General features: G+C 42.3%; 1 protein-coding gene across 1 annotated transcript in view; it reads left to right on the top strand.

The window, feature by feature from the left end:
* Positions 1 to 15,493, top strand: part of XPO4 (exportin 4) — a 59,822-nt gene that overhangs the window by 35,838 nt on the left and 8,491 nt on the right. Inside the window, exons 10-18 of the mRNA XM_053385845.1 lie at positions 812 to 988; positions 2,733 to 2,875; positions 2,988 to 3,130; positions 5,320 to 5,497; positions 7,407 to 7,566; positions 8,781 to 8,950; positions 10,445 to 10,619; positions 12,438 to 12,731; positions 14,326 to 14,506. Of these exons, the coding sequence (XP_053241820.1) occupies positions 812 to 988; positions 2,733 to 2,875; positions 2,988 to 3,130; positions 5,320 to 5,497; positions 7,407 to 7,566; positions 8,781 to 8,950; positions 10,445 to 10,619; positions 12,438 to 12,731; positions 14,326 to 14,506 (1,621 nt within the window). The remainder of the gene's footprint in view (positions 1 to 811; positions 989 to 2,732; positions 2,876 to 2,987; positions 3,131 to 5,319; positions 5,498 to 7,406; positions 7,567 to 8,780; positions 8,951 to 10,444; positions 10,620 to 12,437; positions 12,732 to 14,325; positions 14,507 to 15,493) is intronic.

The following is a 15,493-nucleotide window of genomic DNA, read 5'->3' as shown; positions in this document are numbered from 1 at the left end:
TTCAGAAGGAAGAATATTTTATTATTATTATTATTATTATTATTATTATAAGACAACTTTTTGGTAAGCTTATCTCTGAGCAGCTGCTGGTTTTTTTTTAGTTTTTTGTTAGGTAGCTAAAACACTTCCTTGAGTTTTGAGACCTCATAACTTGCAAAAAAGAGCCCGCAAGAGAGAGCACTTATTACTATGGAAGACTGACTGACTGGAGGCATTGTGTTCAATGATTCCTTATTCTCAAAATGTTAAAGATGTTTTTCAGAGGCAAAATATATTGGTGGTCTTTTGTTTGTTTTATAAAAAAAGGTAAACAAATTTACAAAAAGATGTCATATTCATCAAAACACATCTACCTACTTTGTTACAGTCGAAATGGATTAGACGTTAAGAACTGCAAGTTGAGTTCTGCTCCCCAAACAGGTTTTCGCAGCCTCATTTGTGCTGCAACCCCCCTACATCCCTGAAAAGCCAACTCTGAGACTTGAGGGACCCTCTGTAATGGCATTTGAGGTGGCACAGGTGGCTACATCTGGTGGTGGTGTGTCTTAGTTGATTTTGCAACCAGCTGTTTGGATCCAGCCTGTCTGCAGTTTTAGATGCTTGGATCCACTAAAAAGTATCTTTCTCCAGAAAGTGCCAACTATAAACTGTTTTTGGAATAAGTATGAGTGGTACATGCGTTGATAATCTGCGAGTGTGTGTTATTGAAAACACTTTGTCCTTGTGTTCTTAATAGGCACAGTAGTGTAACTTGAAGAAAGTTTGGGCAACTTTTTGCGGGGTAACAGGTCTTTTTCTTCTGTTTCCTTAGCTTGACAAAGACGACATGGTATACATGGAGGCATATGACAAGCTCTTGGAATCCTGGCTAACTTTGGTACAAGATGATAAACATTTCCATAAAGGCTTCTTTACCCAACATGCTGTTCAGGTCTTTAATTCTTACATCCAGTGCCACTTAGCTGCTCCTGATGGTACAAGGAATTTGGTAAGTTCTTGAGCTGGCAGTGAAGGTCTGGGGTTGCAGAGTAATTAAAAAGCTTTGGTTTGCCTACAATAAAATAAATATTAAAATTGACAGAGGAGGCTGAAATCATATTTACAAGAAAGGAAAGGCACTTGACTGAGCTTTTTCTTCCTGCTGTTTAGCTCCCGTTGTCTCCTGCCTATGACAAACCACACACTAAATAGCAGAAGTAATTTTACCTATCGACTATGGGTTGGATCCAGAATTGTAACTCCACAAACAAAAGGGATCTTTCCTTGATGCTGGCTGGTGCTTACGGGATTATAGTCCAAAATATCAAGAGGGCAGCTGATGGGGAAGGCTGCTGCAGTGTGAGCTGAACCCTAAATTTATATACCACTGTAACTGTTTCCAAGGCATCTTACAACAAAAATGGATTTTAAAAATTCCCAATTTAAACAAGTCTAAACCTATCGGAAGCAAAAAGCCTAACCAAATAGCAACAACAACAACAGGTCAGTCCTTTCCTTGTCAGTATGACTTAAGCCTCCTCTAGCTTTCTTAGTCTGCCATTTAAAGTTCTGAAGAGTCAGAATCTGGGTTTTTTTTTCATATCTCAAATATAATCTACTGCAGAATTATTAAGGTTTTATGTTTTGATGATTCAAGGTGTAGGGTGTTATCAAGCCAGGAAGAGAGAGCAAGCTTCTGCGGTGTTTTAAAGGACAAAATGGATATAATTTTTGCTTGGTTTCCAGTTTTTAATGTAGATTGCTTGAGAGCGAGTACCTATCAGAAGCAGTATTCCTTTTGTTTTAGGGAGTGCCCATTGTTGCCCTTTTAAAGTATATTGAAGTGCCTCAGTGTTTCTACATGTGTTGTACAAAGCATGGTTAATGCTCACTGTAGCACTATTAGAAGCTTATCAGTGCCAGTACAAGAAATACTTAGTAAATGAAGTCATTGAATTTATAATTTGGCAATTTTAGCGTAATTTGTTTATACAGGTTAAATCTTAGATGTCTGCATGATGAGGCACTCCTCCCATGAGTAACCATTTAAAAGCCACAGCTGGCATGGCAGAGGCTGGCTTGTTCGATATCAAAGTAGCAGCTAGGATTTTCAAGTAGAGAGGCACTCTTCAGGAAACAGCTGAGGCTTTGAAGTTTAAGAGTATTATTTGACGGTTTGCATAAACGAAAGAGGGCTGAAAGAGGCCCTCAGAAAGAAGTCACGCCTTGCATCCTTACTGGGATGTCTTCAGCAATTTTAAATGGTGTTTCTAGTTCCTCTACCTGTGGGAAGAGAAAGTGAGGAAAGCAGCCAGACTTTCTTGAATCTATGTTTTGTTTTTGAGGTACCGAGGGGGGGTGAGGGGGGGAAATAACAGTTAACAAGCAGCCAGGGAGTTGTATCTTTCTGTGTACCAGTGAAGGAATTTCACTGGAACTCACAGAGAGCCAGTGTGGTGTAGTGGCTAAGAGCGGTAGATTCGTAATCTGGTGAACCGGGTTCGCTTCCCCGCTCCTCCACATGCAGCTGCTGGGTGACCTTGGGCCAGTCACACTTATTTGAGGTCTCTCAGCCTCACTCACCTCACAGAGTATTTGTTGTGGGGGAGGAAGGGAAAGGAGAATGTTAGCCGCTTTGAGACTCCTTCGGGTAATGATAAAGCGAGATATCAAATCCAAACTCCTCCTCCTCCTCCTCTTCTTCTTCTTCTTCTTCTTCTTTTCAACGTCTGCTTAACTCATTTCAATGTCAGACTGCCAATGGTGTTGCCTCCAGAGAAGAGGAAGAAATAAGTGAGCTGCAGGAGGATGACAGAGAGCAGTTCTGTGACCAGCTGGCCAGCGTAGGCATGTTAGGAAGAATTGCTGCCGAACACTGTATACCTCTTCTTACAAGGTATGGCCTTCAATCATTTCTGGACTGTGGCAGTCCTTTGTAAATGTGCTTACAGGGGTTTCCCCCAGGGTGAATGCAATTACGATCAAGTTTTCTCAATACTTTCCCTCAGCTTATTAGAAGACAGAGTGACGAGGCTTCATGGCCAGTTGCAAAGGCATCAGCAGTTAATTGGCTCAGCCGGGTCAGCCTCTATTGACAATAAAGTGCTTGATGACCTATATGAGGACATTCATTGGCTCATCCTAGTCACAGGTGAGTAGAAAATCTTTGAACACACAAACCACTGATGTTGCACCGTTGGAAGCGGGTGCTGCTTTGACTGACGTTTTGGTAGTTTTTGCTTAACAATGGAAGTTGCGTGTACACTGTTCACACATGAGGATGCGCCCTCAAGGGAGCAGGAAGAGGCCATACTGGGCTTTCTGTAAGTGTGACAGAAGCTCATCATAGCCCGCCCCCTGGCCATAAAATAAAATATAATAAAGAATGATCAAAAATGAATAACTCCATTTGCAAAAGTTTCTTAGTGCCTCTGGTGTGCATCTGTTGAAGAAGAGGTTTGGGTAAAGGATAGTACCATTAAACAACACATCAATTCTCTGTTGCTGAGGGAGAACAGTTTACATTGGGATGAAGCTGCTCTTACAGTTGTAAGCCAGGAAGCAGGAAGTGGAGAGGCAGTTTTTCTTCTTCTCCCTGCCCAACGGTGCTGCCTAGCCACAATGGCCTGAGCTTTTCCAGTAGAAACTCAGCTCAACAGGCTATCAACCCCCCAACCTTAAGTTTCTCCCCCCACTTTTTTCGATGACCCTAAATATTTAGGGAATCTTAAAAGGAGTCTGTTCCTTCAGAGTTCAGAAAGCCTCACCACTTAGTCCCACTAGCACTGAGACAATGAAACTTAAGCACAGAAAGCTTAGCAAAATAAGCCTAGTGGAGGCGATAGCTCCCACTGCCAAGGCCAGTTTGCATCTGTTTTGTATGCAGAAAGTCCCAGGCTTAATCCCTAGCATCTGCAGGTTGGTCTGGGAGAGAGTCCTGCCTGATATCCTGGGGAGCTGCTGCCAGCCAGTGCAGACATCACTGAGACAGATGGGCCAATTGTTTGACTCTGTAGCATAGCTGCTTCCCATGTTCCACCATCACTAACTGAGGCGGAGATTCATTCCACCCAGATTTAGCTTTCTTGCTTTACTTAAAGCAAGTGGCTCCAGAGGCCAGAGCCAGCTTGAAAAGAGGAAGGGAATGGAAAGGTGGCAAACAAAAGTGCTGCTACCGAAGGAGCCAGAATTTGTGTAGCAGCAGCAGCAGCATCTTCTCCCTCAGCAAATAAGCCCCGTTGCCCACTTTTCACTAGCAGCTCCCCTTAATGTCAATCCCAGACCCTCACCCATTAACCAAGCTAGGGGGCAGTGCAAACTACTTTCCCCTTAATAAGCATGAACGGAACGTCACATTTACCTCCAGTGTATTGCCACCTCCCCACCACGATAAGTTCAGGCTGACGCTTGAAGAATTAATAGTCCTGTTTTAGAGAAAGGGTATTGGTACGTAACATACGAATGGTTGACGACTTCCCATCAGTGTGTTTGTAGAATTGAATGTCTCCTTACAGCGAAATTTCGCTGACGTGCCATTTGTCGAACCTTCCTTCTTGAAAGGCTAAAACTTTTCACCAGATGACAAAGCAAGGTGTGTTGAAGAAGGAGTTAATTGTAGGGCCTCCCAAGTTTTGAGATTGGACCACACCAGCCAATTAGGCACTTGCCTACCCCCTCAAATCTGCCAGGCGGCCACCTGCTGGGTATCACATTCAAATGGAGTTTAATGCTGCAGGAGGCGTAGACTTGCAATCATTCATCAGGTTCAAGGGCAGGTGGAACGGCATGATTCACATGCTATATATTCCTCATAAAATATAGGTTCTTCCTCCATAGGGCTACAGTTGTTTTATCGCATCTTCCTAATGAATGCTCCTAGCCTTTTTGTATTCCCTCTGAAATGAAAGTCAGTTTCTTTGGACTACCAATATTGCAGAACTTCTGAAATGTTTCAGGTTTGCTGCAGGCACAGTGAACGTGAAAAAGGGTCGAATTGACATTTGTGAAGGTTATTTGCATTGTGCACTTACTTAAAAAGTTAGTTTACATTTGCTGTGGTAGTTTACAGTGATAAGTATTTTTTTCCCCTGTTGCCTGCTGCTTTCCACCCCAGTGATTATATTTCATTGTACTCTTCAGAATGTGTCCCCACATGCAGAAAACTGAAATATGGTAACGTAAATGCAAGTTACAGCTTAAGCATCTGGTAGAATATAGTCAAATGTTGATGCCAATGCTCTCAACATCTCTTCTGATGGCCCTTAAAGCAGTACTTAATTTAGGTCAGGTAACCTGAGGTCACTACTTTCTTTTTTTGTTTTGTTTGCTTTTAATTTTAAGGCTACCTCTTAGCTAATGATACTCAGGGAGAGACTCCGCTAATACCTCCAGAAATAATGGAGTATTCCATTAAGCATTCAACTGAGGTTGACATCAATACAACGCTTCAAATTCTTGGATCTCCAGGAGAAAAGGCCTCTTCCATTCCAGGGTACAACAGAACCGATTCTGTTATTAGGTAACTTATTTAGTATTTTAATGCCAAATATTGAAAACAAATCAGAGGTAGATAGGGCTAACACTCTAGATTATTTAATCCACGTGAGCATTGTGAATGTCACTCATGGTGAAAAAGTGTTAAATAGGCTTCGTGGCAAGTTGCCGTAGTGACCTAGAGTTGATGGTCGAGGAGGAAGTAAATCTGTAAAGGTTTCTCTGCTTTGAGGAGAGGTTAGTGCTGCATTGCAATTTAAAATCAGTTTTCACTGCAAGAGCAGCTATGGCTAGACAAAAGCACCAAGTCTGGAGGGGGCTAAGTGTTTGAACAGACAAGTTTGAACAGACAGGTTTATAATGGGAAGTGAAGTGAGTTGTGGGCATGTGTAGAAATGCCACCTGCAGGTTATCCACTGAAGTGTATATTTATATATCATAACAAGGCAGAAACAATTAATAAAAATTCTATCTTTAGCAGGGGCCCAAGCGTACACTGTCTTAAGTCAGTATGAGGTTTTCAAAATGCATTCTAGTCATTGAAAGGGGTAGATTTTTTTCAACTGCAAGCTATTGGCTGTTAGGGCTGCAGTTCACAGAACCAATTGTGTGCTTCCAAAACGGATTTTAGATGTGGAGTTCAATTGACTTTTAAGGGGAATACTTGAAGGGTTTCCTCTCTTTTACAAGAGCAGTGCCAGTTTCCAAAATCTCATCTTGAGGAAGTGATAGTGTATTCTACTGAATTTACAGCATCCCCTGTTTCAGTTCAAATTAATGTTAAATTTGTGGTCTTTTCGACAGCTAATGTTCTTCAAGAAACGATATAAAATGTTTTGATTGCTGCGCATGTGACCCTTAAGTTGACAATATTTATACGTGCTGGGGAGAAATATTGTGCCATGAGATGGAATGTGATTTGCAGTATTGTGATGTTGCAGTGGCTGAGTATTTTCTTAGAAGCACTGCAAGTCTTGGAATCACGGCACTGGTCAATAAATGTAAGGGAAGATGGGTATAGAAGTGGCAACAGAAATAATATTTACCATGTTCCAGTATTTTGGAAGACAAAATTGAGAATAAATTGATAATGGCTTTCCAGAGCCCTACAAGCATCCTTAAGAACCACTTCACATAATACATGGTAAACACATTTGGGTTTGCAGTTACTTCCTAGGTGTTTGTTCATTACATATCCATGAGCACAGTTTCCCCTTTAAATAGTACAGTTGCCACTGCAGAGACACCTTGTGGACAAAAATAGAGTTCTAAAGAGTCGCCTTATACTCATCTAGACCAATAGCCCAGCCCTGTCTTCTGCCTGGCAGAAGAAGCTTTCTAAGATCACGAATCTGTCCCAGTTTTGCTACACAAGAACCTGTATTCTGGGTGCTGGGAGCTAAACTTGGGACATTATGCAGTGAAATACATGCTGTACCATTGAGCAATGACTATTATTATTATTAGTCTAATTCACCAGCTTGCATATTTCACCATTGAAGTAATTACAAAATTACAGCCCTTTGTGGCTTTGGACCAATTTGAGACATTAAAATTGGCACGTCTTTCAACAGACGCTTCAAGAACTTTAGAGTGTGTTCCCAGCACTATCTGGGTCTTGGGGAAATAATTCTTCTCTAGTAACCTGAGTCCCAGGCAAATGTAGATGACTCTTCAGCACATACTAGTCTGCAAGGCAGGCAGCATAGCTGTCATTTAGAGCATGAAGGAGCTAAGAGAATCCTTTGAGAACATACTCTTCCAAACAGGAACAATTACACCCAGCCCTTAAGAAATCCCAGCACTGATCATGTCACTCAGTCTACCCCACCCCTTATTTTGAAAATTTCAAGCCTGTGTGTGTGTTTGTGGTGAGGAAATAGATAAACAGGAGAACACTGAGGGAGAATCATGGTGTCTTTAATTTTCCTCAGGTTACTGTCTTCTATTCTAAGAGTGTCAGAAGTGGAATCTCGAGCAATAAGAGCAGATTTAACGCACCTCCTGAGCCCGCAAATGGGAAAAGACATTGTATGGTTCCTTAAGCGGTGGGCAAAAACCTATCTCCTAGTAGATGAAAAACTGTATGACCAGGTAAAACTATTTTAATCTAAAAGCATTCCCCCCTCCTCCATTTAAATGTACCAGGTGAATCAGGTGATGAATTTGCTAGGGAAGGCCTAAGCTTCTACCTTGCATTATTAGTCTTGCTCACTACTTATTCTAAATAGAGTAAATACAGCAGCATGACTTGGGGATGAGGTGCTAGAACTCTGAGGTGATCCAATTAGACCGGACCACCAGCAGGCAAAGGATTGAATTCTATCTAAAAACAAAAACCTGCCTGCAAGTAGAAAGCTAGTACAGTCGTACCTTGGTTGTTGAACAGAATCCGTTCTGGAAATCCGCTCAACTTCCAAAAACGTTCAACAACCAAGGCATGGCTTACGATTGGCTGCAGGAGCTTCCTGCACTCAATTAGAAGCCGCGCCAAATGTTTGGCTTCCAAAGAACGTTTGCAAACTGGAACACTCACTTCTGGGTTTACAGCGTTCGGGAGCCAAAACGTTTGAGTCGCAAGGCATTTGAGAGCCAAGATACGACTGTATAGCAGTGAGTATTATAGAATCTTTCTGTCTGATGTGCTAACATTTTACTCACAGAAAGTCCGTATATGGGGGGAAATTCCTAAAATGGCATACCTCACCTTTGGCCTGAAATGCTTCAGTTTCCTTTACCACCTCATTCTGTTGCATATGCAGGTTAGGGCTCAAATCAGACCATAGACCTTTGTTTCTAACTTGAAAACATATGCATGCAGCACTGCCAGGGATCCTGTGCCTCCAGTTATAATTACTTAAATTCCTTAAATTGTGGTTAGCCCATACTTACTGAGAAATCCAGTGTTTTGTTTTATATTTTTGAAAACCACCGAGAGGTTTTCTTACAGTCAAGCGATGTATAAAATTTGTTAAATAAATTATTAGACAAGACAGAAAATGAAAGTGTTTGGAGCATGATCCGCTGTGACACGTGAACATGGCAACATTAGGGAATGAACTTGAGAATTTTCTTATCAAAGTACTGTATAACTTACACAACTCAAAAGATCTGCCTTCTCCCAGGGAAAGGGTCCAGCTGGCATGGCCAGTGGTTATGGGAATAATATTTGGGCAAAATATGGAGGAGCAAAGGCTACCCAACCCTTCCTTAGCCTATTCAAAATTGTCAGCATAGTTTCATGAGAGAGTAATTCTGTGGTGCTCATCAAGGTACAGTATGGATTACCTTTCTCCTTTTTTTTCTAGATAAGTCTGCCATTCAATACAGCATTTGGTGCTGACACAGAGGGCGCTCAATGGATTGTGGGTTACCTCTTAGAAAAAGTAATCAGCAACCTTGCCGTGTGGAGTTCTGAGCAGGACCTTGCAAATGACACCGTGCAGTTGCTAGTAACGTTGGTAGAAAGGAGAGAGAGGTAAGCCTAAATGTTACAGGCTGAAAGAAAAATATTTGCCTTTCCCCAGCATTCTTGGTTGAGATTCTGTTGTTAGCTAGTTGCATGAATGCAGCTGATGTTTCTCGTTTATATAAATAGCAGCTGCAAAGCCTCTCTTCTGGCTTGGCCAAAGCTGATGGTAATAAGGATAACCAGTGTTTGCTAGGAATATTCAGCCACTCATTTAATTACACTGTTCATTCTGAGAACAAAATCCAAGGTGAGTTCAGAGCACACAGGTTCAGAGCTTTCAGGGTGCACTGTTACCAAGTGATGAGCATGCAAGTATGTATAAAGCAGCCCAAAGGAGTCATAACAGCAAGACAACAGTTGAAGACATTCTCGTTTCAACAAGCTTTCCCAGCTAGATGAAAAAGTCTGTGCCCTAGATGTTCATTTTTTATGTTCCGGTACAGCTTGTAACAATTATTTTAGTCGTTTTTAAGGCCTTGTGGAAGGCAGTTCACAAATTAATAGATAATAAATTGCATCATAAAATGCAACTGGATATCATTAAAAAGCCCAAGGAAACAGGATAGACATCACCTTGTGCTTAAGGCTGCAATCCTGTACAGAGTGGACGTAAGTAGGATTACACTGTAAGATGTAATTAGGAAGATGCCAGGCAAATAGGCCTAGTGAGGGAGTTCCACAGCTTTTTCATCAGCATTTTTGTAGACCTCAATTTGGGAGCACAAGAGGAACAAGAATGACCTCAGAAATAGATGTGCCCCCTGCAAAAAAAAAAAAAAAATCTCACTGCTGGCTCTGCATTCACTTTTGCACATCTACTGCTGGAAATAGTTGTCATTTTTCTAAAGAATCCCCAGTGCATTGATTAGTCTTCATTCACCTGGTGCCCTCCAGATGTTATGAACATCAGCTGGCTGGGCCTAATGGGAGCTGTAGTCCTAAACATCTGGATGGCACCAGTATGGTGAAGGCTGATTTAGATTACAGTGGTACCTCGGATTACAGATGCTTCAGGTTACAGACTCCACTAATCCAGAAATAGTACCTTGGGTTGAGAACAGAAACCATGCAGTGGTGGTGTGGCGGCAGAAGAAGGCCCCATTAGCTAAAGTGGTACCTCAGGTTAAGAACAGTTTCAGGTTAAGAATGGACCTCCAGAACGAATTAAGTTCTTAACAATACCACTGTATTGTTCTTTTTTAATCCTTACCATAATTTTAGGGGTTGTTTTTAAAGGAAATAAAGCTATTGTATGTGTGTATTTTATCTTTCTGTAACAACCTAATCCAGGCGGAAAATACCTCTCTGGTTACTCCCCTAATCTAGGAAGGCTGGGGCATGCGGAGGAGGCCGCCACTGAAACCTGCTTAAAAATTACAAAAGCAGCATGGATGAAGACGGGTCCTCCATATGCCTTGCTCATTTAGGGCTTTGAATCTTTATTTGTGTCACTGCTGTGCGCTTTTGAGCTACATTGTCTAATTCTCCTTCTGCTCTTAGGGCAAATTTAGTGATTCAGTGTGAGAACTGGTGGAACTTAGCAAAGCAGTTTGCCCGGCGGAACCCACCTCTTCACTTTTTGTCTAGCTCTGTGCAACGAACGTTAATGAAAGCCTTAGTTCTCGGAGGTTTTGCTCACATGGACACAGATACCAAACAGCAGTACTGGACGGAGGTAAGAGTTGGGAGTCCCAACACCACCTGGAAGACCACAGGCTTCCCATCTCCTTTTGCATGTGACAAAATTCAAGCAAACCTTTAAATGCCATCTCATTTTAACATTAGTCTTAGTGTATCATGTAGTTAGGGACGCGGGTGGCACTGTGGGTTAAACCACAGAGCCTAGGACCTGCCGATCGAAAGGTCGGCGGTTCGAATCCCCACGGCGGGGTGAGCTCCCGTCGTTCGGTCCCAGCTCCTGCCTACCTAGCAGTTCGAAAGCACCCCTAAGTGCAAGTAGATAGATAAGGACCGCTTTCTAGCGGGAAGGTAAACGGCGTTTCCGTGTACGGCGCTGGTGCTGGCTCTCCAGATGCAGCTTAGTCACGCTGGCCACGTGACCCGGAAGTGTCTTCGGACAGCGCCGGCTCCCGGCCTCTTGAGCGAGATGAGCGCGCAACCCTGGAGTTGGTCACGACTGGCCCTGATGGGCAGGGTTACTTTTACCCTTTAACAGGGTGAGTTCCCTTTGCTCTGTCCCAACTCCTGCCCAACCTAGCATTTTGAAAGCATGTCAGTACAAGTGGATAAATAGGTACTGCTGTGGCAGGAAAGTAAACAGCATTTTCGTGCGCTCTGGTTTCCGTCAGAGTGTTCTGTTGCACCAGAAGTGGTTTAGTCATGCTGGCCATATGACCCAGAAAACTGTCTGGACAAATGCCAGCTCCCTTGGCCTGAAGCGAGATGAGTGCCACAACCCCATAGTCGCCTTTGACTGGACTTCAGAGTCCAGGGGTCCTTTACCTTTACCTTTATCATGTAGTTGACATTAGTACTGCAGAAATAATTACTGGAGCCTCTTAGCCGCATAGAACCAAGTGTTAGTATTATATGATGTCACTGGAACAAAAAACTATCAGAAGTAAGTTCAGAAGGACAAACGTTTGTATGATAGTGTAGGTGAAAGAATCAGATTGTAAACTCGTGGGCAGGAACTGCCTTGTTTTTATTGATCTTCCATAAGCTGCTCAGGAAGCCTTTTCTACTGCAGAGCAGTAATAAGTACAAAACCACCAGCAAAAATAAGTAGGAACAGCAAGAACACTAGCTCCTAAAGGTATAATGGGCTTCGCAGATTCGCAGAACGGCACTAAAACGGAAAATAGCTTGGTTGTCGAACGGGGACACATTTCTAAAGAGTACAATGAAATGGCTCCCAAACGCCGCAAACCCAGAAGTGAGTGTTCTGGTTTGCGAATGTTTTTTGGAAGTCGAATGCCCGATGCAGTGTCCGTGGCTTCCGATTGAGTGCAGGAAGCTCCTTTCACCAATTGGAAGCTGCGCCTTGGTTTTTGAACCGTTCTGGGAGTCAAACGCACTCCTGGAAGTTATTGCGTTCAACAACCAAAGTAGCACTGTAAGCCTGACAAAGGGCATTCCTGAGCTATAGTCAAAAGACCCCTAATTCTCCTGGAGGCCAGGCTGGCTTCCAAATAAGTTGGAGAGTGAACAGGGTTTCAGTGGCTGTTCTTCAGATTGTCTCCTATGGAATGGCATGGCTCTGTAAGGACACAAGAAAAGCCCTGCTAGAACAGGTTAGTGGCCCATCTGTTCCAGCATCCTGTTCTTACAGTGGCCAACCAGAGGCCTATAGGAAGCAGAGCAGCAGGATCAGAGCACAACAGCCCTCAATTCCCATCCATTGGCATTCAGAGACGTACTGCCTCTCTAATGTAAGAGCTGCTCTCGCTAAGTGTTAAAAGTCAGAAATTTCACGCCCCCAGCTGAGGTTGTTGTTACTGCAACGCATTCTGTTTTGCTTCTTCCTCTGTAGGTCCTTCAACCACTTCAGCAGCGGTTCTTGAATGTGATAAACCAAGAAAACTTCCAGCAGATTTGTCAAGAGGAGGAGGTGAAACAGGAAATCACTGCCACCTTAGAGGCACTTTGCGGCATCGCTGAGGCTACGCAGATAGACAATGTAGCAATTCTCTTTAATTTTCTAATGGACTTCCTCACCAATTGCATTGGACTCATGGAGGTGTACAAGAATACACCAGAGACTGTTAACCTCATTATAGAAGTTTTTGTTGAAGTTGCACATAAACAAATATGCTATCTTGGAGAGGTAAATAACGGCGCAAATGCACAATTTGGGTGTGGGTATGGGGTGCAAGTTTCTGAAGACTGGAGCACTTGGGCAATCAATGCTCAGCCCTTTTAATTTCCCTTAGTACTTGAGGTTTATGTTTCAGGCTATTCCAGGCCCTACCTGCCCATTACCTTTCAAACTTAAGAAATGCCTTGTATTCTTTTTCCAGTAAATCTATTCCTGAACAGCTGGCCATACAGCAGCAGAAAATTTCCATAGGGAAGCTCAGACAATGAAGCTGCTGAGATGGAGTTCACAAACAGATTGGATGTTAGTAGATGGGCTGACTAGAGACTGGAAGTTTCTGGCTCACTAGCAGAAGTATTTGCCCATTTTTAGGTGTTTTTCTATGCTGTTCCATTGCCCATTTGGAATGGCAACAGAACAGCCCTATCTCTTACACTGCTAGTCTATGTGCACATGCGTGTGCATATAACACATAAACATACATCTGTCATGCATCTGGGTTTCATGCATCTGATGAAGTGGTCTCTAGCCCATGAAGGAGTGCAGCACAATTAATTTGTTATGCCTTCAAGGTACCAGTGTTAGGTTTGTGGTTTTTGCTGCAACAAACGTAATATATTTACCGCTCTGGAATTGGTTCAGTCAATCAAAAATCCTGCAGGATGGGCTGTTTTGGACCTAGCACTAACATAGTTTAACATTACAAGAACAAGACTAGCCTTCCTCCCAGGCTCACATGCTTCCCTCTCCTTCGTGTTGTTGTTGGCCTCTGTCTGTCTCAAGAAACAATGGAGTGTGCCTCCAGGGGTGAAGAGTGGCCACCGCAAATACCATACTTCTGCATCCATTTGTGACTTACTGCAGTTTGCCATATTGTCCAGCCTCAAACAAAATGTGGTTAACCTTTACTATGATTGGTGGATACAAGCTCGCTTTAAGCCATAGTTTATGAAGCTGGCTTTCCCCTTTAGGGATTCACACAACACACTATAAACTGCAGATAATCTAAAATGGTTGAAGATTCTGATGTTGCAGCTGCACTTGAGAAGAAGAGAGGAGGTTGAAAGAGCATAAGCTGCACTCCTCATAATGCTAAATCCTTACATGAGTAGAAAAGGAGGCATTTGGTTCTTGACAACACATACAGTATTTTTGAATACTTTATTAATAAACACCCATAGGAACTTGAAAATGGCTCTTGAAGAATGAGAAATTGTTTGTGGAATGCTCTCCCTGGGGAAACACACCTCGTGGCATCACTCAGTTTTTAGGCACCAGGCTTCAGTTGTTTTCTTTTATCTAGGCTTTTGGTGGTCAAGTTTTGGGGTTATATTTGGGTGTGATTTCAAACCTTTCCTGTGGTGATCATCTTCGAATGGGATTGGCTAGGATTTCACTTCCTTGTTGTATTGTTGGTTGCGCACTTGCAGGAAATTTGGTTTTTTTCTATAAAGTGACAAATGCAATAAATAATAAAAAAGACGGTATCCTAGAGACTGTTAGAACAACGTAAGTAGTAATGGAAACTGTTTCTTAAGCTTGCGCTGTCCTTACTGAAACAAACGTACATTTCCCACTAAGCCCCCTCTTCTTTTCTTTGTAGTCTAAAGCCATGAATTTATACGAAGCTTGTCTGACCCTACTTCAAGTGTATTCCAAAAATAATTTAGGTAGGCAGCGGATAGATGTTACAGCAGAAGAGGACCAATACCAGGATCTTCTTCTCATCATGGAACTCCTTACCAATTTACTTTCAAAAGAATTTATAGATTTCAGTGATACAGGTAAGAGAGAATTCAAAGTGGGGGTGGGATGCATTGGGCTTCTTCACACCTAAAAGGCACTTTACCTCTTGGCATTTGAGTAGCTAAAGCAGGCATAGGCAAACTCGGCCCTCCAGATGTTTTGAGACTACAATTCCCATCATCCCTGACCACTGGTCCTGTTAGCTAGGAATGATGGGAGTTGTAGTCCCAAAACATCTGGAGGGCCGAGTTTGCCTATGCCTGATCTAAAGCTCAGATGGAGAACCTGTGGCCCTTAGATGTTGTTGAACTCTCAACATAAATGGCAGATCCCAGAGGCCAGTGTGTTCCCCATTCCTTCAATATGAAACATGCTTTGATACAAACAAACTGAGATAATCCCCCCTCCCCCCAGATCTCAGTGTCCCTCTAAATGTTGGACATGTGGCAACCAAGTTAACAGGGTCTTTTCTCCAGTGATACCTAAGTTATGGAACTTCCTGCTATTCCCTCCCCCTCATTTTTAAGCTGCCCTCCTTTTTTTTTTAACATTGCTTGCTCCTTTTGTATTTTTAAAGTTTCATGCTTTAATACTGTGTAATTTTGGGAATTCTGATAAACTGGAAGGCAGGGCATGAATCTCTTAAATGGAAGTGTTAAGTGTAAGTAGTGATGTTAAATTCTCGAGAATAATCTTTTGGAGAATACTCTCAAGAATATTCCTGAGAATTTTCTCAATTAATGAGAATATTAGAGCATTTTCATTTAAAACAGGAGAATATTCATTTTAATGCATTGGAAATTATATAATTTTAATGCATTGAAAATTATATAATTAGTTAATACACATGTTTATTCATAGGTAAACTTGTTCAGATAGCAACCAAAAACTGCACAGATACTTTTATCCAATGGGGAAATGCAGTGAATTCACATTCTTTGATTTTTTTTGCACCAAACTTGAAATTGAAACTTCAATGTGAATGACTCACGTTAATCACCTTTGGACTATACACATGTAATTCC

This window comes from Podarcis raffonei, chromosome 4 (genome assembly GCF_027172205.1).
Source record: "Podarcis raffonei isolate rPodRaf1 chromosome 4, rPodRaf1.pri, whole genome shotgun sequence".
In the NCBI taxonomy this organism is placed as follows: Eukaryota; Metazoa; Chordata; class Lepidosauria; order Squamata; family Lacertidae; genus Podarcis; species Podarcis raffonei.
Note: the sequence above shows the minus strand (reverse complement) of the source record. Positions and strands in the feature narration are given on the sequence as shown.